The sequence below is a fragment of the Panthera pardus genome, unplaced genomic scaffold, assembly GCF_024362965.1.
Source record: "Panthera pardus isolate Hobbes unplaced genomic scaffold, ASM2436296v1 HiC_scaffold_2, whole genome shotgun sequence".
Lineage (NCBI taxonomy): Eukaryota > Metazoa > Chordata > Mammalia > Carnivora > Felidae > Panthera > Panthera pardus.
This window is the reverse complement of record NW_026526765.1, coordinates 103,123,570-103,147,390: the sequence shown is the minus strand read 5'-3', so window position 1 is coordinate 103,147,390 and position 23,821 is coordinate 103,123,570. Positions and strand designations below refer to the sequence as shown.

At 35.6% G+C, this 23,821-nt stretch overlaps 1 protein-coding gene across 1 annotated transcript in view; it reads left to right on the top strand.

Annotated features, from left to right (window-relative positions):
• The window catches only part of SLC30A5 (solute carrier family 30 member 5), a 35,019-nt gene extending 13,722 nt beyond the window's left edge, over window positions 1-21,297 (top strand). The window contains exons 5-16 of the mRNA XM_019463114.2: window positions 2,694-2,781; window positions 6,719-6,806; window positions 7,986-8,062; window positions 8,301-8,471; window positions 9,664-9,952; window positions 10,129-10,337; window positions 10,877-11,034; window positions 12,309-12,438; window positions 14,840-15,041; window positions 15,704-15,930; window positions 19,496-19,624; window positions 20,454-21,297. Coding sequence (XP_019318659.1) covers window positions 2,694-2,781; window positions 6,719-6,806; window positions 7,986-8,062; window positions 8,301-8,471; window positions 9,664-9,952; window positions 10,129-10,337; window positions 10,877-11,034; window positions 12,309-12,438; window positions 14,840-15,041; window positions 15,704-15,930; window positions 19,496-19,624; window positions 20,454-20,624 — 1,939 coding nt within the window. The 3' untranslated portion in view covers window positions 20,625-21,297. The remainder of the gene's footprint in view (window positions 1-2,693; window positions 2,782-6,718; window positions 6,807-7,985; window positions 8,063-8,300; window positions 8,472-9,663; window positions 9,953-10,128; window positions 10,338-10,876; window positions 11,035-12,308; window positions 12,439-14,839; window positions 15,042-15,703; window positions 15,931-19,495; window positions 19,625-20,453) is intronic.
• The last annotated feature ends 2,524 nt before the right edge of the window (window positions 21,298-23,821 follow it).

Here is a 23,821-nt window from a genome sequence, read left to right as displayed (position 1 = left end):
AGTAAAAATGATAGGTGGAAAATGCTTTGTGAAAATCCTTTCCCCTCTTTTAGCTAATAGAATAGCTTCCAGGTTTGAGTCCCTTTAGGTTGTTTACCGTGTACTTCGTCAGATGCAGGGTATACATAATTCCAGATGTCATGTCCTTGTCCATGACAGCAGCAGCATCCTGGAATGGTAGGTAAGGCAGCTGGATTTTCTCAGCTTGGGAGAGCTTTTTCACTTTATGCTTGAATATGATTAACAGTATTATCATCTCTAATATTTAAGTTTCTTTTCCATGAAATTATGTTTTGTTCTGTATGTTATTAAATCACTGTCCCCACATATTAGGGTAGGGAAAGAAGGGGAAAATTGTTAAATTCTTACTTGACTCCTTATTTAGTCCTCTACTTCCTACCCTTAAAATCCCTCACTGCCAGCTCCTGTGCCAACACTGCCCCTCTCATTCTTTTATTAAAACCATCGTGCAGGGTGCCTGGATGGCTCAGTCGGTAGAGCATGCAACTCTTTATCTCAAAGTGGTGAGTTCAGGCCCCATGTTGGGCATGGAGCCTACTTAAGTTTTAAAAAATAAAAACTATCATGCAATTTCTTGACTAGAAAGACTTTGTGGAGTTGTGCCTGGGTGGCTCATTCGGTTGAGCTTCTGACTCATGATTTCAGCTCAGGTCATGATCCCAGGATTATGGGATCAAGCCCTGCAGTGGGCTCCATGTTCCCTGTGGAGCCAGCGTAGGATTCTCTCTCTTTCCCTCTGCTGTTCTCCCTCATGCACATGTACACACACACATACTGTCTCTCTCTCAAATAAAAAAGACCTCTTTGGTGTTCCATAGCCTGTCTCATTTCAGGTTGGTATTACTCTTTTGATATATTTATTTTCTTAAGTTGTACCTCATAATCATTAATAGAATTAAAGTTAGTATTGCTGTGTTCTGTATTACAGATTTTTGAGTAAAGAGAAAAATGAAAATGTGTTAAAAGAGCAGCTGAAAATCTTACTATTTAGATCCTATAAGCCCTGTTTTTGCTGGTGATGGTTTTTCAAGTTTTTAAAATATTTCATACAGATAAGAGAGGAAATATGTTTAATAATAGTGAACATTGACATATCCAACATCCAGTCCCCCAAATAAAATCTTACCAATACTTGGGGGCACCTCGTTGGTTCAGTCAGTTAAGGGTAGTGACTCTTGATTTTGACTCAGGTCATGATCTCACAGTTGTGGGATCAAGCCCCACATGGGGCTCCTGACTGGGTGTTGAGCCTGCATAAGATTCTCTCTCTCCCTCCTGCTGCCCCTCCCCTATACCGCATGCTTACTTGTGCATTCTCTCTCTTTCAAAAAAAAAAAAAAAAAATATATATATATGTATATCTGTATATGTGTATATAACACGTGTATATATTATGGGGATCCTGGGTGGCTCAGTTGGTTAAGCGTCTGACCCTTGATTTCAGCTCAGGTCATGATCTCATGGTTTGTAAGTTCGAGCCCTACATCAGGCTCTGTGCTGATAGTTCAAAGCCTGCTTGATATTTTCTGTCTCCCCCTCTCTCTTCCCTTATCTGCTTTCTCTCTGTCTTGAAATAAATAAACTTAGAAAAAAAAAATACCTATCTTACCAATGCCTTTGAATGCTGGTGTTTCCCTCCTGATTGTATCCCCATCTCCCCCTACCCTTGGGTGTAGTCAGCATCTTAAGTTTTGTTTTTCATTTTCTTGGTTTCCTTTATAGTTTTTCACATATGTACCTAAGTCTTTTTTTTTTTTTAATGTTTAATTGTGGGTTTTTTTAATGTTTACAAGTTTTTTACTTTATGTACCTAGATGATTTTGCATGTATGTTCTACAGTGTACTTTTTTGCATTTAAATTTATGTTTGAGACTTGCCCATCTCGAAGAATGTTATATATATATAGTTCATTTTTATGGCAATTTTTAAATATAAGATTCACATACCTTAAGATTCATTCCTTTTTTCTTAGTCCATTTGGGCTGCTATAACAAAAATACCAAAGACTGGGTAGCTTTTAAACAGCACAAATATACTTCTCACAGTTCTGGAAACTGGCAAGTCTCAGATCAAGGTGAGGCAGATTCACTGTCTGGTGAGGCACTGCTTCCTGGTTTCTCTATAACCTCACATGGCAGAAGGGGCAAAGGGAGTGCTCTATCGTCTTTTATATGAGGGCTTTAATTCCATTCATGAGGGGATTCACACTGGGGATTGAGTTCAACATATAAAATTAGAAGGGATGCAAACGTGCAGTCTATAACACATTTAAAGTGTAGTATTCACCATTTCTTAATATATTCGTATAATTTTATTCATTTTTTACTGTTGTAAAATAGTCCATTGAATAGATACACTCTAATTTATATTTTTCTCTTACCAGTAGCATTAAGTTGAGGCTACTGCAAACAAAGCTGGTATGAGCAACCTTCTAAGTGTTTCCTGGTACACGTACACAAGAAATTGGTGTGATATAATCATGCAAGTAGTATTACCAGGTAGATAATGCCAAAAGGTAGCTAATTCTAAAGCATTTGTACCTATTTATTTTTCTCAGTGTTTTATGAAATCAGGAAGAAATACTTATTTTCTCTTACTCTTGTTGAATTCATGTTTCTTGGTAAAGATCGGATATATTTTATGTGAATGATAATGTTTTTGTATTTTTCTAGGACTTTGCTGCTATTTGAACACAGTGATACTGTTGTCATCTCACTACTCAGTGTTTTGTTCACTAGTTCTGGAGGAGGACCAGCAAAGGTACAATTTTCTTTTATTAGTTACTTGAAAATTGAAAGTATACGTGTAAAGTATTAACTAAAGCAATTACATAATATCTTTTAGCATTTAAAAGAATGTAAGGGTGGGGGCGCCTGGATGACTCAGTCGGTTAAGCGCTGTCTCTTGATTTCAGCTCAGATCATGATCTCACAGTTCGTAAGTTCGAGCCCCACATTGGGCTCCTCACTGACAGCTGGAAGCCTGCTTGGGAGTCAGTCTCTCTCTCTCTCTCTCTCTCTCTCTCTCTCTCTCTCTCTCTCTCTCTCTTCCTCTCTTTCCGCCCCTTCCCCCATGCTTGCCCACACACTTTCTCTCTCTCAAAAATAAATAAATAAAAGAATTCAGGGGCTTTTTCTGCTAATTTTAACTTTTTCTTACAAACTTTTTTTACTTTTTATTCCAAAGTCATCATATGTTCCCAGAAAGTGGCAAAAAGAGCACGAAGAGCACCCTTCACTCAGTTTCAGTGGTAATTTCTTACCCAACTCAAACACACTATGGAAACTAAGAAATTGACATTGATATAATCCATAGACCTTGACAAGATTCAGAACTGTTTGATCACCACAAAAATATCCATCATGCTGTAGCCAAGCCTGTCACCCACCTTATTCTTTTGTCTTTCTTTTTTTTTTTTTAATTAATTTTGAGAGAAAAAGAGCAAGGGAGGGGCAGAGGGAGAGAGGGAGCGAGAAGCAGGCACTGAACTGTCAGTGCAGAGCCCAACCCGGTGCTCGATCTCACGAACCATGAGATCATGACCTGAGCCAAAATCAGGAGTCAGCTGATTAGCCACCTGAGCCACTCAGGTGCTCCTCGCACACCTCATTTTTAACCCTTATTCGTCATTTTTGGAAAATACCTAAGAACTTGTTATAAAGTCTCATGAGCATTTTGCCAACTAGGCAGCTTTATTTATCTTTTTTTTTTTTTTTTTTTTTTTTTTTGAGTGCACACATGAGCGGGAGAAGGGTAGAAGGCTTGGAAGAGAATCTTAAGTAGGCTATACACTCATTGCAGAGACCTACTCAGGGCTCAGTCTCATGACCCTTAAATCGAGAGTCAGACATTTAACCTACTGAAGGTACCCCAGAAGCCTTCTTTATCTTAAATAACTTAAGAATTATCCTTCTTTGGTAAATGAGTCATAAATCTGCAATTCCAAATTCTTAAAACTACAGTATTTCTGTTTTACCAAATTGAATGCTTTCTGTGCATGGTACATTGTCCCAGTTACAGGGGAAAGGAGAAATAAAGATAAATAAGGTGTAGTAGTCCGTGTTGTAAAAGGAGCTGTTTCAAGCTGAGTATTGGAGGCACATGAATAAAATTAAGTGAACAAATATGCCAAGGAGAGCAGGGAGGCTACCCAGCTCATAGATTTCAAATAGGATCATTAATATTAAAGCATATGCCAATATTTTTTTTCTTTCAATGTTTATTTTATTTTGAGAGAAAGAGAGCATGAGCAGGAGAGGGGCAGAGATAGAGGGGGAGAGAGAGAATCCCAAGCAGACTCTGTGCCATCAGTACAGAGCCCAACAAGGGGCTCGAATTCACAAACCATGAGATCATGACCTGAGCTGAAATCAAGAGTTAGTTGCTTAACTGACTGATCCACCCAGGCGTACCCTGTATGCCACTCTTTCTTTGATCCCATTCATATATTACGCCATAATAAATGTCAAGTGGAGCACCTGAGTGGCTCTGTTGGTTAAGTGTCCGACTTCAGCTCAGGTCATGATCTCACAGTTTTGTGAGTTCAAGCCCCACGTTGGGCTCTGTGCTGACAGCTTAGAGCCTGGAGCCTGCTTTGGATTCTATGTCTCCCTCTCTCTCTCTGCCCTCCCCCGCTCATGGGTTTCTCTCTCTCTCTCTCTCTCTCTCTCTCTCTCTCTCTCTCTCATTATTTTAAATAAATAAATATTTAAAAATAAAAAAATAAATGTCAAGTGGATTGAAGAGTTTTGTGGACACAAATATATAATAAATGTAGAATTAAAATATGTAAAATGTATTAAATAACATAAATATATAACATACAAAATAATATAAACATGTATAATGTATAAAATAAATATATGTAAAATAAAATAAATTATGAGGAGAAAACCTTCTGAGCATAAAAGCAGTGGGAAAAAATCACAATGGGAAAACTCAGTAAATTTGATTTCATTATGATTATAACCTTCTATGTAACAGAAGTCATTGTGTAGACAACAAACTAACAATAACAACAAAAATTACCGCAAGTAAAAGTTTTACATTTCTTTTAAAATATAAATCACTCAAGTAAGTTAAGAAAAATGCTTAAGATTCTCAGTAAAAATGATCCAAGGGCAGGGAAAGACAATTCACAAAAGAAATACAACTGACTTTAGGGGCACCTGGATGCCTCGGTCAGTTGAGCATCCGACTATTGATTTCAGCTCCCATCATGATCTCAGTCTCATGATGTGAGGTTGAGCTCCACGTCAGGTTCTGCACTGACAACATGGAGACAGCTTGAGATTCTCTCTCTCACTCTCACTCTCTCACTCACACACATACACACACACACACACACACACTAAATGTTTTTTAAGAAAGAAATAAAAATGACTTAAAAACAAAAAATTTGTTGCAGTTAGACTCAGAAATGAGAGTATAAATCATATATATTTTCTCATTAGTGTGTTACAAATCTGGGCATCTATCCAGCAGCAGGGTTTTTTTCTTAGCTGTGACTGAAGCACTACAAAATTTCATTTGCTCTCTTTGACAAAAGATTAAATTACATTCTCCATAGCGGGGTATTGTTGATATTGTGTGGTTTATGTGTACTGACTTTTGTCAAAATATCCACCACTCTAGGGGCGCCTGGGTGGCGCAGTCGGTTAAGCGTCCGACTTCAGCCAGGTCACGATCTCACGGTCCGTGAGTTCGAGCCCCGCGTCAGGCTCTGGGCTGATGGCTCAGAGCCTGGAGCCTGTTTCCGATTCTGTGTCTCCCTCTCTCTCTGTCCCTCCCCTGTTCATGCTCTGTCTCTCTCTGTCCCAAAAATAAATAAACGTTGGAAAAAAAAAAAAAAAATTTAAAAAAAAAAAAAAATATCCACCACTCTAAGAGAATTTATCAAGTATAGTGGTGATCACATTAATGAATAGGACTCTTACTTTAAATTTTAACTTTTATTTAATGAAAGTGTATGGTAGTACACCTATAAATTTATAAATACAGAATGTATAATAATGCTATTTGGATGGCTTTTATACCCAAAATTCTGAAGTATTTGCATAAACTAGGCAGTATGTTCCTCCTATGATTTTTTTTTTCCATCAAAATCCTTTCCCTGGAATGAGAATATAAAATTTAAAAATTTATCAGCTTTTAAATGCTCTGCACCTTTACTGGATATGAGAAATGACTGCCAATTTTCTTAATGTGCCCTCTTAGTTCTGTTTCCATAGAAGAGTCATAACTAGAATATTGATATTATTATCAATAATTAACTGTAAATTAACTGTCTATCACTTGCATGTTGTAGAATAAAGTAAGTTCATGCTAATAATTCTGTAGCTCCTTGAGCTTTTCAACCCGAAGCAAAATAACATTTAGGGATATTAATTCTGCAAACATAAATGGTTTGTGCATGGTAACATGCCTAGTCCTATGAACAAGGAGACAGTTGAAGTCATCATTATTATGTGCCTTAAATGCCCTTAAACTATTCTGCAGAATTTGTTGTAGCTCTTTGCTTTTTTTATCTGTTAATACTGCTTATTTATGCTATATAGTAGAAGGGTTTTAATGTCAGATGTTATTTTTTCTTCACATATTTATTTGAAAACAATTTTTCTTTAGTATTTGTATAGTCATGGTCTTAAAAATCAACTCTTAAAATAGTCATCCTAAGTAATATTTTCTTCATTTTCAGACAAGAGGGGCTGCTTTTTTCGTTATTGCTGTGATCTGCCTATTGCTTTTCGACAATGATGATCTCATGGCTAAAATGGCTGAACACCGTATCCTTTTGCAATAGATTGGAATTATATAGTCTTGAAAATAGGAAACTGGCAGAATGGGACAAGGAGGATTGAATTAAACTAATCAGTCATGAATGAAACTTCCATGAGTTAATGTAGGTATTCAAATAATGAGTAAATTTATTCTAAATTAAATATTTTATGGCATCCTAATCAATATATTCTACAGAGACAGTGAAAGAATATTTTAGAATGTCCTGGTGCTTAAAACAAAAAAAAAAAAAGGATTTGCCAGTCAACAAAATCAATCTGTTGGCTCCCTTGTAACAAATTTAACAATTCAAATACTTGATTTAGAAGTCAGTTGCAATTATTAAATATAAACTTTTTTTTGAAATTTAATGAAAAATCTTTGGCATCTTCTTGCCGAAAAGAAAAAGTTGAAATTCCTTAACCTGGTAATCACTCTCTTGATCTAAACTGTTATTTCCAGTTCAGCTTCTACTCTTCTATAACCCCAACTTTCCAGTCAAATAAGTATACCCCTTTTCCTCTACAAACAGACATGCCTTGTTCCTTCCTGTCCATACCCCTTTGCCCGCTCCATTTAGCAGAACTTGGAACACCAGTTTTAATTCTTCTGGTTACTGATACTGTTCTAGAGCCTGTTACTTAAATAACAATTTACTTTCTTAGACTGAAAGAGGGTGGCATGACTGCAAAACTCCACATTGCTTATGATATGTCTCCGCCCCACCAACCCTTTATACTTGCTGCTTTACTGAGGCTTATGTGGTCAGTGATTTAGAAATAGATTTAGGATTGATTCGACCTCTTGTTCTGAAAGAGCAACCTTAATTCCTTGGTAGGAATGGTCCAAAATGTTCCTTGGTCTTGTCCCTTTGCCCTACTCATAGTATGCATGCATATACTTTTGAAGGTTAACTCCTGAAATTTAACAGCTGTATCTCAAGCACTATTATAATTGTTTTGGAGACAACAAAAATACAAGCCATTCCAATTTATAAATTATGTCCCAAAATTAAATGTTTAATTGTTTTGTTGTTAAGGGCAATATATTGTTGCAGGTAGTCAGGTTTGGGGTTCCCAAACTGGTCTCTAGTCAACCCAAAATAATGTAGCTAAAATTTTAGGAGGACTTCAGAATTCAAAGAGTTAATATTTGGGGTTTTTCTTCCTTTACTGCAACTCACTTAGCTGAAGGACATCATGACAGCGCTCTAACTCACATGCTTTACACAGCCATTGCCTTCTTAGGTGTGGCAGATCACAAGGTATGTTCTTTTCTGTGTTCCTAACATAATCAAGAGATTTTAAAAAGTTACCACAACTGTAACTTTAAAAGTGCATTAAAGTAAGTTATCAGTAATTTACAGTACTGCCTGACATTTAAGTAGTTCGGTAATTTAGGATATGGAAAAAACATAATAGTTCCATTTCTTCCAATACTGTGTATTGAAGGATTGAGTGAACCGTGTGTTTCTAATGAAACTTATGTAATTTTATTTATAGGGTGGAGTATTATTGCTAGTACTGGCTTTGTGTTGTAAAGTTGGTTTTCATACAGCATCCAGAAAACTCTCTATAGATGTTGGTGGAGCCAAGCGTCTTCAAGCTTTATCCCATCTTGTTTCTGTGCTTCTCTTATGTCCATGGGTCATTGTTCTTTCTGTGACAACTGAGGTAAGAGCAGGAATGTATTGGTAATAAGTAAAATGAATTGCTGTTACTTATAAATTTTAGTTCATTTCAGTACATTGTATTTTATTTCACTTCGAACTTACAAGTGTTGTAAGTTATGCTTTTTTTCATAATTTTTGAAAAATTTTTGGAATTTTTATTGCTTATAGAAAATACAAATCAAGTACTATTAGATATATATATCCCTCCCATTCCTGTAGCTCAAAAGAATCAGTTAAAGACATAATTTAGGAGGTACCTGGGTGACTCAGTTAAGCATCCAACTCAGGATATCGGCTCAGGTCCTGATCCCAGGGTCATTAGATCAAGCCCCATGTTGGGCTCCATGCTGAAAGGGAAGCCTGCTTAGATTCTCTGTCCCTTTCGCTTTCTGCCCGTCTCCCACTCACGTGTATGCACATGTGTGCTCATTCTCTCTCTCTCAAAATAAAATAAATAAACATTAAAAAAAAAAAAAAAAAAAAGACACGGTGCCTGGGTGGCTCAGTCAGTTGAGCGTTTGACTCTTGATTTTCGCTCAGGTCATGATCTTGGGGTTTTGTGGGTTCAAGCCCTGTTTAGGCTCTGCACTGACCCTGTGGAGCCTGCTTGGTTCTCTCCCTCTCCCTCCCCTTCTCCCTCTCCCTCTCTCTCTCTTTCTCTCTCTCTCTCTCTCTCTCTGCTCTTCCCCAGCTAGCACTCTCTGTATCTCTCTCAAAATAAATAAACTTAAAAAATTTATTTTAAGTGCGGTAACGCAACTGATCCCGGAGAAGCCGGCAGGAGCCCCGGGGAGAGTTCTCTTTTCTTTGTGAAGGGCAGGGCGCCCTGGAATGGGTTTGCCCCGAGAGAGGGGCCCGTGCCTTGGAAAGCGTCACGGTTCCAAAAAAAAAAAAATTTATTTTAAAAAAAAGACACATTTTAATACTTAACCATGTGTTACTTATACACAAGGATTGTGGATCACTTAGTATTTATAAAATTATTAAACCATAATGCTTTTGTTCTTTAATACTTTGGGGACTACTAGGAAAATGCAGTAATATTTTATATCTCTTATATTTTGGCATTTTATGAATCATATTTAATCACAGTATTTGTTTATATATAAAGCGATTAACTAAAACATAAGATATGAACTTTATACCTGTGCAGTACTGACAATTTCTTTTTTTCTTCTCTGTTTAATTCCTAGAGTAAAGTCGAGTCTTGGTTTTCTCTCATTATGCCTTTCACAACAGTTATCTTTTTTGTCATGATCCTGGATTTCTATGTCGATTCTGTTTGTTCAGTCAAAATGGAAGCTTGCAAATGTGCCCGCTATGGATCCTTTCCCATTTTTATTAGTGCTTTACTTTTTGGAAACTTTTGGACACATCCGATAACAGACCAGCTTCGAGCTATGAACAGAGCAGCACACCAGGAAAGCACTGAACACGTCCTGTCCGGAGGAGTGGTAGTGAGCGCTATATTCTTCATTTTGTGTGAGCACTTTTCCCCTTAGGAAATTTCATCTTATGGATTCTGGTGTTGAAGTCATTTACTTAATTTGGGAATTTGTTCAGTGCTTGCATTTAGTGCTGACGGGTACGGTGTTGGTTTGGTAGCTTAAGCTTTTAAAGCTTTTATAATGTTCATGGGTTTTTTTTCCCTTTTTTAGCTGCCAACATCTTATCATCTCCTTCTAAGAGAGGACAGAAAGGCACTCTAATTGGATATTCTCCTGAAGGAACACCTCTTTATAACTTCATGGGTGATGCTTTTCAGCATAGCTCCCAATCGATCCCTAGGTTTATTAAGGAATCACTAAAACAAATTCTTGAGGAAAATGACTCTAGGCAGATCTTTTACTTCTTGTGCTTGAATCTGGTAAGATTTTTAAATATTACTGACATATCTTAAAAAGTTTAATCTTTTAATTTTGATATTTCTGGTAGAATTTTAGTAATTACCAAAATTTCTGATCATCAGGGGCTAAAACTATATTTTCTCTAAGTAATAGGAAGATTACAGGATCATATTCAGACTATTTATGCAACTTTTGAGGCATTTTAGTTGCATCAGTTTAGTGTACTATTTCAAATCAGTAAATATAGTATCCTGTAAAGATTTTTATCTACTGTTTACAGGATCTCACTACAGACCACAGTGCTAACATTTTGTAGCCTAGTTTATTGAGTTCTACAGTCATATAAATGAAACTGTCTCCTTTTAAATGATGTATAAGATGAACCTATCTGATTTAGTATCTTAACAGTTTATATGAAATGAAATAAAATATCAGTTATATCATCAAGTAAGGTTTGTGTAATAAACGGTTAAAATTGTCGTGATTGCATTCTGATAAATCTATTGAAACAGTATTTCCCAACACATTCCTCCCCTATTTGTCTTTAAACCTATTTTAGCTTTTTACCTTTGTGGAATTATTCTATGGAGTGTTGACCAATAGTCTGGGTCTGATCTCAGATGGATTTCACATGCTCTTTGACTGCTCTGCTTTGGTCATGGGACTTTTTGCAGCCCTGATGAGTAGATGGAAAGCAACTCGGATTTTCTCCTATGGGTAGGTACCTTGACCATCAAGGTGATGTAACAAAATGAAAAAATTCTCAGGGCAAGTTCCATCTTAGGAAATAAAATTTTTAAAAAAATTTTTTTTAATTTATTTTGAAAGGGAGAGAGAATATGCATGTGTGCGTGAGTGGAGGAGGGGCAGAGAGAGGGGGAGAGAGAGAATCCCAAGCTGTCTCCATGCTGTTAGCACAGAGCCTGATGAAATCAAGAGTTGCCCCCCCCCATGCACTGAGCCACCCAGGCACCCCAGAAAATACAATTGTATTACTTTTAATACAAATAATTTTTCAGAGCTTTATTTTTCTTTAATTTGAATTAAGTAAGAGGAAATAAACCAAGCATGATACTGAATGGCAGTGAGCTCAAGATTATACTCTCTGCCAAATCCATCTTACATGGAGGTAGCAAAACTTAGTTAGATTTTGAGCTCTTTGCCTAACAGTTTCTTTGAGACAATGGAATGTGCATGGTCATTCACATCTTTGCTGTTATAAACAGTATTCAAACTTTGAAGTGGCTATGCATGAAATGCCCTTTCATTAACTGAATTCATTTCAACTGAATTCATTTCAACAAATACTAGAATCCCTGATGTATATGATGAATTTTGATAAGACCCTAAATAGATTGATAAATTCAGCTATTTTCAACTGTTTATATTCTGAAAGACAGAGGGGCCAAAGATACAAATAATTTTGGTACAAAGCAGAATCTGTGTGTTGTGACAGAGGTACAGAGCCCATCAAAGGCTTAAAGGAGAGAGAAGTAACTTCTTGCTAATAAATTAGGCAAGGCCTTGTATAAGAGAGAACATTGAAGAAGGACTTTGATAAATATTTAAAATTTTAACAAACTTTTGTACAGAAAGACTCAGCATTGGTGTGGTGTTTAAAATCTCGATAATTTTCTAGTCTTACTAATTATGTACATAATTGAAGATCTAGACTTATATATCCTCTTTTGTAACATAATAATGTTTATGCTTTAAAAATATTTGTAGGGGCGTCTGGGTGGGTTGAGCGGCCTACTTTGGCTGAGGTCATGATCCAACCGTTTGTGAGTTCGAGCCCCACATCGGGCCCTGTGCTGATGGCTCGGAACCTGGAGCCTGCTTTGGATTCTGTGTCTCCCTCTCTCTCAGCCCCTCCTCTGCTCGCACTCTGTCTCTCTCAAAAATAAATAAACATTAAAAATTTAAATAAATAAAAATAAAATAAAAATATTTGTCATTTTCCTTTCTAAAAATATTTTTTACATTTCTAGGTATGGCCGAATAGAAATTCTCTCTGGATTTATTAATGGACTTTTTCTAATGGTAATAGCTTTTTTTGTGTTTATGGAGTCAGTGGCTAGATTAATTGATCCTCCGGAATTAGACACACACATGTTAACAGTAAGTCTCTTTTTTTCCTGTTTGATTTTCTACTCATAACCCTTTAGCTTTTTCCATGCTAAAGTTTAACTACCTGTAATTAATGATGTAGGAAGGTTTTACTTTATTTTTATAATTTAAATTAACATAAGCTCTTGACCCTGTATTTACATTTACACTGCTGACTCTTAGAAATTAATCCTTTTCTCTCATATGTTAGCAGTCAGAATATTAGATGACATTCTAATACATAACAGCTATCTTTCTGACTTATGCAGTGTTTTTGTATGAAGATGTGCTTTTATTTTTTTTTTTTTAATGTTTATTTATTTTGAAAGGGAGCAAGCATGGATGGGGGAGGGGCAGAAAGAGAGGAAGAAAGAAAATTGCAAGCAGGCTCTGGCTGTCAGAGCAGAGCCCTACGTGCGGCTTGATCTCACAAACCGCGACATATGACCTGAGCCAAAATCAAAAGTTCAACACTTGCGAGTCACCCAGATGCCCCAAGATGTGTTTTTAAATAACCTGAGGAAATTTGCAAAATGTTAGCAAATCAGAAAAATACTATCATTTTAAAGGCTTTATCTTATAGATTATTTACTGTTAGAAATTTTTAATGTTCTCCCTGTATTGCCATACCTTTATATGCGCTGTTTCTTGAAGCTGGCATGCCCTTCCCTCACATCTACCTTTCCACCTTCCTCAAGACTTTGCTTGTGTGTCTCAAGTGAGAGATTTTCCCTTAACTCCTGTCTTCCTTCCTCAGTTTCTTAGATTTCCCTTTCTCACTATTCGCATTGTATCTTGCTTTTTTTTTTTTTTTTTTTTAAGCAACATTGAGTTAACTCCTTTGTCATTCTTCCACAATTAAAGATGTAAGTGAAGTATCTCGGGGACCTGAATGGTTTATTATTAAGTGTTAAATTCTAGCACCTGGCTTGTAGTTATGAATCTGGTTGGTGGAAGTATATGTTAGTAAAATGCTTTGGATTACAGTTTGGAATTATGTTTTGAATTTTAAATGCTCACATCCTTTAACCTTTAATATTTATTACAGAAATACTTGCACAGGTGTGTAAAGGTGCATGATTCATTGTGCCATTGTTCGTTATGGCGAAAAAAAATCAATAAAAAGACTAATTAAATAAAGCTGTTGTTTATAGAAAGCTAGGTGGCCAGTAAGAAAAATGAGGCACAACTGTATATACAGGCATGAAAAATATTTGTAAGCTGTACTAAGTTAAAAAAATTTTCCAAAGCGGTATTATAACATGATGCTATTATTGGTTGAAAAGGGGATTGATGTATGTATTTTAGTACATGCATAGAGTGTACACTATTCTCTTAGTGACTAACTGAGGGTTAGAATTATAAGGGGGATTATACTTTCTATGTTTTTTTTTTTTTTTTTTCTGGTGAAATCTATACAAATGAAGTATTTATCATTAGAGGACAAGTAGTTGAGATGATGGGGATCTCTTTATGCAGTATTTGATTTAATTCAAAGTTCAGTAACCATCTTCAAGCTCATAAAGCTAACTAAAATTTTAAAGTCTGACCAACAAATGAGCCACAATAAGAAATACATAGTTTCCATATATGATTACTAAAGTAAATCTCTTCTCTTACATCCTTTGGAAATTGATTACAATTATCTGTACCCATTATTTTTATATATTCTTTTTATAAATCAAATGAATTCCTCTGAAGGAGAAATTGTAGACGTACATAAATTAAGTAACACCCTTAACTGTTACCCAAAATCATTTTGTAAGGATAATCAAGGATAAGTAACTTTATGTATCCTTTAGGATGTTGTTGTGGCATTATTAAATCCAGACAATGCCATTTATATCTTTGCTTTTCCATTATACTTTTTTTTTTTTTACTTTGGCAAATTTTACTGTATTTAAGACACAATAAGACTGTATGTATTTGGAGTCTACTAGTTAGTAAATTATAATCATTGCCTTACAAACTGAAATTTACCTAGTAATATAAATGAGATTTCAACTACAGTGTATACTTAAGCAGTACTTTCAAACTCTATTTAAATAAATAAAACAAAACTTTAGCATAATTTATTTATTCATAAACCATGAACCAGGTGCATATTATTCTTAATCACTTGCTTAAAGCAAGTCCAAATCCTTCTACTTGCCAAAACTTTGGTTTTTGGAAGTTAAAAATGTTTCTTCTAAAATACTCAAAAATCCGATTTTTAAAAATTTTGGATTTCCTAACAAAACTACATTAATAAGTAAATAAAACTTCTGAATTTCCTTATTGAACTTTGTGAGGTTTTACCATAAATACTTTTAAAACCATAAACAGAAAAACATTTAGATCTGTAGTAACTTTTAAGTAACAAATTTATTTTTTTTAACTACAAATTAAAGGTTTTCTTTTCTCCTTTTACTAGCCAGTCTCAGTTGGAGGGCTGATAGTAAACCTTATTGGTATCTGTGCCTTTAGCCATGCCCATAACCATAACCATGGAGCTTCTCAGGGAAGCTGTCATTCATCTGATCACAGCCATTCCCACCATATGCATGGACACAGTGACCACGGGCATGGTCACAGCCACGGATCTGCAGGCAGAGGCATGAATGCTAACATGAGGGGTGAGTCCTTGCCAAATATTGTCCTACCTTTCAATTGTGTTCTGAATTGACACTGTCTTACTTGTATGAAGTATTAGGCTTCTGGTACAGCTTTATTTTTGTAAAACAATCTGTGGCTAAAAAATAAATAAATAAAGTCATCTGTTGTAGAAAATGCTCACATTGGTTCATAAATGTCAATTTTTAAACAGATTATTACAGAGTCCTTTTCCTGTGACATTTGCATAAATATTATTTGGAACGGGAACACTGAGTGTGTCATTATGAACTTTCACTACAAAAGAACCAGGAAATTTTTATTGTATTATAAATATACATGGGGGAATTTTTATCACTTACTGTGTTAAATTATATATTCTGATGGTTTAATAGAAGTAATTTGCGTAATGTCAAAACTTGGCTCATGTGTGATTTCTAGGAAAACCACACCATCATAAAACTTAACACTCTGTCTTACTGTTGCCTACATTTTTCCCTTTACCACTGGGCTGTGAATTGTTTGAGAGCAGTGCCCTTGTTTTTTGTTGGTTTTTTTTTTTAAGTACCATACCCTAGCAGAATTTCTGGTGCATAGTAGATACCCAGTATTGTTTATAAAATGGATAAAAGAACTAAATTAGATGTGCTTTCATTTTTAATGTTTTCATGTGTTTTACTTGCAGGTGTGTTTCTACATGTTTTGGCAGACACGCTTGGCAGTATTGGTGTGATCGTATCCACAGTTCTCATAGAGCAGTTTGGATGGTTCATTGCTGATCCCCTCTGTTCTCTTTTTATTGCCGTATTAATATTTCTCAGTGTTGTTCCACTGATTAAAGATGCCTGTCAGGTTCTACTTTTGAGATTGCCACCAGAATGTGAAAAAGAACTACATGTTGCTTTAGAAAAGGTACTGTGTGTAATTTCTTTACTATATTTTTTCCTTTTATTGTTATTTTTTAATGTTTTGTTTTATTTTTGAGAGAGAGCATGTGCACACATGCAAACGGGTGGAGGGGCAGAGAGAGGGAGAGAGAGGATTCAAAGTGGGGTCTGCCCTGACAGCAGAGAGCCCAATGTGGGGCTCAAACTCACAAATGGTGAGATCATGACCTGAGCTGAAAATGAACACCGACTGAGCCACCCTGGTGCCCCTATTTTTTCCTTTTAAAATAGCATTTGAAATTGAGTAAGTTGACCCAACTAGGAATGTGAAAAATATGAATGAAGAAAATACAATCTTATTTAAAGGACATAAAAATAAGTACTGAATAAATGGAGAGATTTTTCTTGGATGGGAAACAGTATTGTAAAGATGTTGAATTTCTTTTATTTAAATCTCAGTGCAGTTGCCTTTCCTTGGGATTTTTGGGTTTTTTTCCTTTTGTTTGTTTTATTTTGTTATCCAGTATTACTTGGAAGCTTATTTGGAAGAGTTAATGCTTGAGAATAACAAAAAAAACCCATAAATTACAGAATTAACTAATAGGATGCTGTTTGGTGATTTTAAAGTTACGGAATTATCCAACACAAATAATAGTTTTGTTTTTGCACAACAGTAAACACATAAATCAATTTTTTTTAAATTGGTGGTCCAGAAACAGACCCAGGAATTTATGGAATTCAGTATGTAGCAAAGCTTGGCATTTTAGATCAGTGGGGAGAAAGGGTGGACCTAATTAATACTTCTACTTAGTGGAATATAAAAAGCTGTATCTTGGGGCGCCTGGGTGGCTCAGTCGGTTGAGTGTCCGACTTCGGCTCAGGTCACGATCTCACGGTCCGTGAGTTCGAGCCCCGCGTCAGGCTCTGGGCTGATGGCTCAGAGCCTGGAGCCTGCTTCCGATTCTGTGTCTCCCTCTCTCTCTGCCCCTCCCCTGTTCATGCTTTGTCTCTCTCTGTCTCAAAAATAAATAAACATTAAAAAAAAAAAAATTAAAAAAATAAAAATAAAAAGCTGTATCTCTTTACCTCCAAATATCAAAATGTATTTCCAATGTACTAGATATGTAAAAGATAAAAAATAATGAAGGTACTAAAATAAAATAGAAGAATACTTTCAGAGCTACAGAGCTAGAGAAAGCCTTTTTAATAAGCTTAAATTGAAACCAGAAGCCGAAAAAGGACAGAAAAAATCTATAGATTGGAGCAGTTAAAAATTGTTGATTGGCAAAAGACTCCATTAACAAATAAATACAGAAGGCAGACAAGAGAAAAATATTTGCAGCACATATAAGCAACCAGAGACTTACTGTGCATAATTTTTTAAATTAAGAGAGTCTTGGGGCGCCTGGGTGGCTCAGTTGGTTGGGCGGCTGACTTCAGCTCAGGTCATGATCTCACAGCTTATGGGTTCAAGTCCTACATTCAGCTTGGAGCCTGGAGCCTGCTTCAGATTCTATGACTCCCTCTCTCTCTGCCCCTCCCCTACTCACATTCTGTCTCTCTCAAAAAATAAATAAACACTAAAAAATTAAAAATTAAATCAAGAGAGTCTTGAGGCGCCTGGGTGGCTCAGTGGGTTGAGCGCCAGCTTCAGCTCAGGTCACGATCTCACAGTTCGTGAGTTTGAGCTCCATATCAGGTTCTGTGCTGACAGTTCAGAGCCTAGAGCCTGCTTCAGATTCTGTGTCTCCCTCTATCTGCCCTTACCCCTCTCATTCTTATTCTCTCTTTCTCTCTTAAAAATAAAAAAATATTTTTATAAAACAAATTTGTTTAAAAAAGAAAGTCTTGTAAGAAAATGGACTAGAATATAAATCAACAATTCACAGAGAAAACAAATACAAAAGAAATTTTTTTCAGCTTGTAGTTTGCCATGTCATATTTTCTTTTAAAGTAAGCCTCACCCATTGTGGGGCTCAAACTGACTCAAGATAAGAGTCACATGCTCTACCAACTGAGCCAACCAGGCACCCTTGCCATATCACATTAAATCAAGATCTGCTGATGAAAAGTTGGCATCTTGAATATTAAAGGAATAGCATCTTAACCCACTGTTTTCATAAATAAAATTAGTAGTACCCTCACCTTCTTGTTATTAGTGAATACTACATTCTTCTAAAAGTGAAAAAAAGTTTTATTTCAAAAATAATGTATGTCCATTATGGGAAAAGGAAAACTTCAAAATACAGAAAAGTACACACACACAAAATCACATATAATTCTACCACCTAGAAAGAAACCTCTTTATATTTTATTTTATTTTATTTTATTTTATTTTAGTAATCTCTGCCACCAATGTGGAGCTCAAACTCATGATCAAGAGTTGCATGCTCTAGGGGTTCCTGGGTGGCTCAGTTGGTTAAACGTCCAACTCTTGGTTTTAGCTCAGGTCATGATCTCATGTTTCAGGAGTTCGAGCCCCACATCGGATTCTAAGCTGACAGCACAGAGCCTGCTTGGGTTCTGTCTCTCTCTCTCTCTCTCTCTCTCTCTCTCTCTCTCTCTCTGCCCCTCCCCATTTGTGCTGTCTGTGTCTCTCTCAAAATAAGTAAATTAAAAAAATATATTAAAAAAAAAAAGAGGGGGGCACCTGGGTGGCTCAGGTGGTTAAGTGTCCGACTTCGGCTCAGATCATGATCTCACCGTTTGTGAGTTCAAGCCCCACGTCAGGCTCTGTGCTGACAGCTCGGAGCCTGGAGCCTGCTTCTGATTGTGTGTCTCCTTCTCTCTCTGTCCCTCCCCTGTTCACGCTCTGTCTCTCACTCTCTCTAAAAATAAAATAAACATTTAAAAAGAAAAAAAAAAAGAGTTGCATGCTCTACCAACTGAGCCAGCCAGGTGCCCCTGGAAAGAAGCACTTTTAAAAATTGTTTTTCTATATTTTAGGTATTTTGAACATGGCAAAAAACTATTTTGTGCTACTTTGTAAATTTTTCCCCATTTAATTATGTCATATTGATAAATACCTTTAATACATCTTTGATGACAGTGTCCTATTACATTATGTGTGTTGTCTGTTTTTAACCAGTTCTCCATTACTAAGCATAAAGGATATCTTTTGAACATGTTTCTGTACTAAATAATATGTGAATGTATGTATCAACACGAGGAAACCATTTAGTCCATTGAATGTATACCAAAGTTTAGCATCGGTAAAGTACCTCTTCAAGAAGGGAAAATGGGTGTGCAACTATTATTCACTTCCCATTCAGAGCTGTCTTCCTTGGCATCACTCTGTTGGAAATATTTTACTTCAAGCGAGTTGTCCCTTTCCTTTCTCACTTCCTTGCTCTCCTTATTATCTTTTTTTTTCTTCTTAAGAGAGGGAGAGAGAGGATCCCAAGCAGGCTCCACACTTGTCAGCACAGAGCCTGATGTGGGGATCGATCCCACAAACCTTGAGATCATGACGTGAGCCGAAATCGAGAGTCAGACACTTAATCATCTGGTTCCTGGACCAAAAAGGTTGCTTTGTGTTAAATAAATTAGGCTTTATGTCCATTTATATCACCTCTTTTTTTATCTTACAGATACAGAAAATTGAAGGATTAATATCATACCGAGACCCTCATTTTTGGCGTCATTCAGCCAGTGTTGTGGCAGGAACAGTTCATATACAGGTGGCATCCGATGTGCTGGAGCAAAGAATAGTACAGCAGGTGATCAGCTTTTCTTTTTAAAGTAATTTCAGTTGAGTTAATTCATGCATAAATTTGCACACATCATAAATTACACAGTTCAGTAATCATTTGACTATTCAAAAACATCAATCTTTTGGCTGTCTAAAGATAATATAACTTATTTTTTACATCTAGATTTGTTTTCTGCCCAAAAATGGTAAAAATTAAGTTTTAATATTTAGAGCACAAGCTTAAAGTAATGTTAAAATATCACATGTGATCCACCTTGGTTCCCAATAGGTTATCTAGAAATTATTATAAATATAGCTCTAGATTAATAATAATCACAATAAAGTTGGCAAGGTATATGCTATGGTTGGAGGTAAGAATCAAAATAGTTTTAATATCCCTTTTCTAAACATACCAAATTGAAAACAAAAGCTGTTTTCCTTTTCAAATTGGAATGTCAGGTCAGTAATTTACAGGTTTTCTAAAAGATTATATTTAACATTTTACCAAGTAAATAATAAACATTACTTTGAGGATTATCTTTTTTTTTTTATGTTTATTTATATTTGAGAGAGAGCGTGGGCAGGGGAGGGGCAGAGAGAGAGACAGAGACAGAATATGAAGCAGGCTCCAGACTCTGAGCTGTCAGCACAGAGCCCAACGCGGGGCTCAAACTCACGAGCTGTGAGATCATGACCTGAGCCGAAATCAGATATTCAACTGACTCAGCCACCCATGCGCCCCGGGGATTATCTTTGACTATCTGTGGCTATGAAAAAAATGTCCTATCAGTTATTTAAGACATATGTACTAAATGCACTAATCTAAATGCTTTAAAATGTATGGGTTTTTATAACAGGTTACAGGAATACTTAAAGATGCTGGAGTAAACAATTTAACAATTCAAGTGGAAAAAGAGGCATACTTTCAACATATGTCTGGCCTAAGTACTGGATTTCATGATGTTCTAGCTATGACCAAACAAATGGAGTCCATGAAATACTACAAAGATGGTACTTACATCATGTGAGATAACTCAAGGATTACCTCTGGGGTATGGACAGTGAAGATTAAATTGCTCGGTATTTATAATATTGCCAGAAGGAAGAAAATTGCACATAATTGTACAGAAACATTTTGCTGTATTTGAGACAAATTCTAAAGTTCCCTGCTATTGGATCAAGGAATCTTTCATAAAGGAAATTTAAATACAGAATGAAGCATTAATTGTACAAGTAAAATAATTACTTGAATTATGCGTATAATGAGAATCTTAAAATTTGAACATGATGTGTTACATCATCTTCAAAAATGAACATATAATGATGGATTCTGGTGAAGACCAAAATTACTTCTGTGTGTTTACTTTCTGTCAGAAAACATCTCCATTGTAAATAATGTATTTACATGTTTATTACAACGACCCAAATGAAAAATTTTTAGTCAATTTTTTGCATAGCCCTAGGATAAAATAGGAATAAAAGTTCTATATTTATGGATTTTCTGTATATAAAACTGGTTTCTAATTATAACTTAAATCCATTACGTAAAAGCTGTATTGCCACTTTAAATGTAAACTAAATTATTTAGGAGAAACCAACCACTGAAATGAGACAAGCGGAAATGAGAATAGGGAATTAAAACATTATTGATGTATTGAAAACCAACCACTCTGTAAAATAAATTTTTTTTACTTTTGGTAATATTTGCAAATGAATAATTACTTTATTAGGGTAAAGAATTTTACCAAGTTGTGTGCATATTATTCGATCACTTGTCTTCTTCCTCTGTAGTAGAATGTTCCATTTCTTGTAATGCATCTGCCATTCCAAGTTGCTTATCAAGCTGGTATCCACGCAGTGCTAGGGTTTTCATCTATTCAGTTAGCTCCATATTTTGTGGAATAGCCAGTTGAGAGAATCATAGATAATTGTCAATTCATGTTTGAATTTTCTGCCTTTAGACTAACGTAATTTTTTTTTTAAGTTCTGGAACATGTAGATCGATAAGAAATATCAAAGAAAAGGTAGTTATTTTAAAGTTTAGTAGGTAAATCTTGTCCATAAGTACTTGGGCACCATGACATCAAAATACTTACCCTGTAACTACTTTCTATAGCAATATCTAATTTATATTTTTTCATTTCCAGTTTAAAATGAATTTATAGTCTGAAAAGACTGTATGATAAATATAATATATGCCGTTTTATGAACACCAAAGAATGTTGTTCAAAAGACACTTTTGAATACCTATTTATAAACAGGTGAATATTTTCATTCTTATAATAGGAATTTTGATAAGTAGGATGAATTAATTTTAGTATGGTTACTATTTTCTTATCTATACCATAATGGCAAACATGTATTGTAAATCATATTTTTATCTTACCAATTTTAATATGTGAGAGGTTTTAGAAATTTGTTATAAGTTATTTTGATATTCTCTGTCTTATCTTTACACATTTTCTGGTCCAGAATCTTCAATACATATTAAAATTTTTGAGTGGTGGGAAAATAATCGCATATTGATGTTTTAATGCAATTTTGGTTTGTTAAAAAAAGTTTTAAATAGATAGGTACAATAAATACTGCACCATTATCAAAATTGTCATTTCCCTTTGGAGGCATATAAACAGCAGGAAAGTTAAATTACTGTGATGAGAGATAAGGTGAGAGAGAGGGCAGGGGCTGAAGGTTAAGGGATTGCAGATGGAAAGTAGCACCAGTGTTAAGAACACCAGGGTACTAGGTCTAGCTCATACAAAACCATGTGATTTGAGGTAAATTAGCTTCTCTGAGTATCTTTTTTTTCCTTATACATAAAGTCAGAATAAAATTTCAAAATTGTAGGGTTATGAGGAGCAAAAGGAATAATGTATGAACAAATAATGTAAGGAAAAAATTTTCTTAATGAATTGAAAGTTGAAAAGGGCTAAATAAAGTTGAGGTTTTCTTACTATTTTAAATCTGCCTTTAAAGGTAGCTTTCAATTTGTCTGTTTTTTTCTATTAAAATCAGCATCCCAAGAGATTAACTACATGTTAAATGTATGAATAAGTTCAAAATAATACCCCAAACAGTAGCCTGTAACAGTTCATTCGCACCAAGAAGAATGGTTATGGTTGTTTACCACACCTACTAATTTTTTTCCCCTTCCCTTTATTACAAGCATTGTTTTTCCCTTATTACCAACTTGGGAGCTCATGATTTCCACTTAGAATTAACTTTACATCTGTTATAGTATAGATTTATTGTTCCTTTTACATAATAATTGATAAAACTTTTGGGGCGCCTGGGTGGCATCCGACTTCAGCTCGGGTCATGATCTCGTCGTATGAGAGTTCAAGCCCTGCATCAGGCTCTCTGCTTTAATCACAGAGCCCACTTGAGATTCTCTGTCTCTGTCTCCTTATCTCCCTGCTCACTCTCTGTTTCTTAAAAATAAAAATAAAACTTTTAAAAAAATAATTTAAAAAATTAACAAACTTTACATTTTTCTAATAATAGAATAATGAAGCTATATACAATTATCTGTAACATAGGATTTGTTTTACTTTACTTTTTTTTTTAATTTTTTTTTTTTTTAACGTTTATTTATTTTTGAGACAGAGAGAGACAGAGCATGAACAGGGGAGGAGCAAAGAGAGAGGGAGACACAGAATCTGAAACAGGCTCCAGGCTCCGAGCTGTCAGCACAGAGCCCGACGCGGGGCTCGAACTCACGGACCGTGAGATCATGACCTGAGCCGAAGTCAGACGCTCAACCGACCAAGCCACCCAGGCACCCCAAGATTCGTTTTACTTTAAATTTAGATTATCATTCTCCCCTAAAATTTTAATGCAGAGATGTTTGTTTTTACTAGTTAATGGTCACATTGTTCAAAATTAAAGAGTGAATGGCAAAAAGCTTCACACCTGTCACTCAGATACACAGCTCTCCCTCCTCTCTAGAAATTACCACACTTGGGGCACCTGGGTGACACAGTTGGTTAAGCGTCCGACTCTTGGTTTTGGCTCAGGTCATGATCTCACAGTTCATGAGTTCAAGCCCCGCGCTGGGATCTGTGCTGACAGCCCAGAGATGCAAAGCCTGCTTAGGATTCTGTCTCCCTCCTTCTCTTCCCCTCCCTGGCTGGCTTGCTCTCTTGCTCTCTCAAAAATAAATAAATATAAAAAAAAAAAAAAAGAAATTACCACACTTTTCAGTTTCTAGTATATCCTTCCAAAT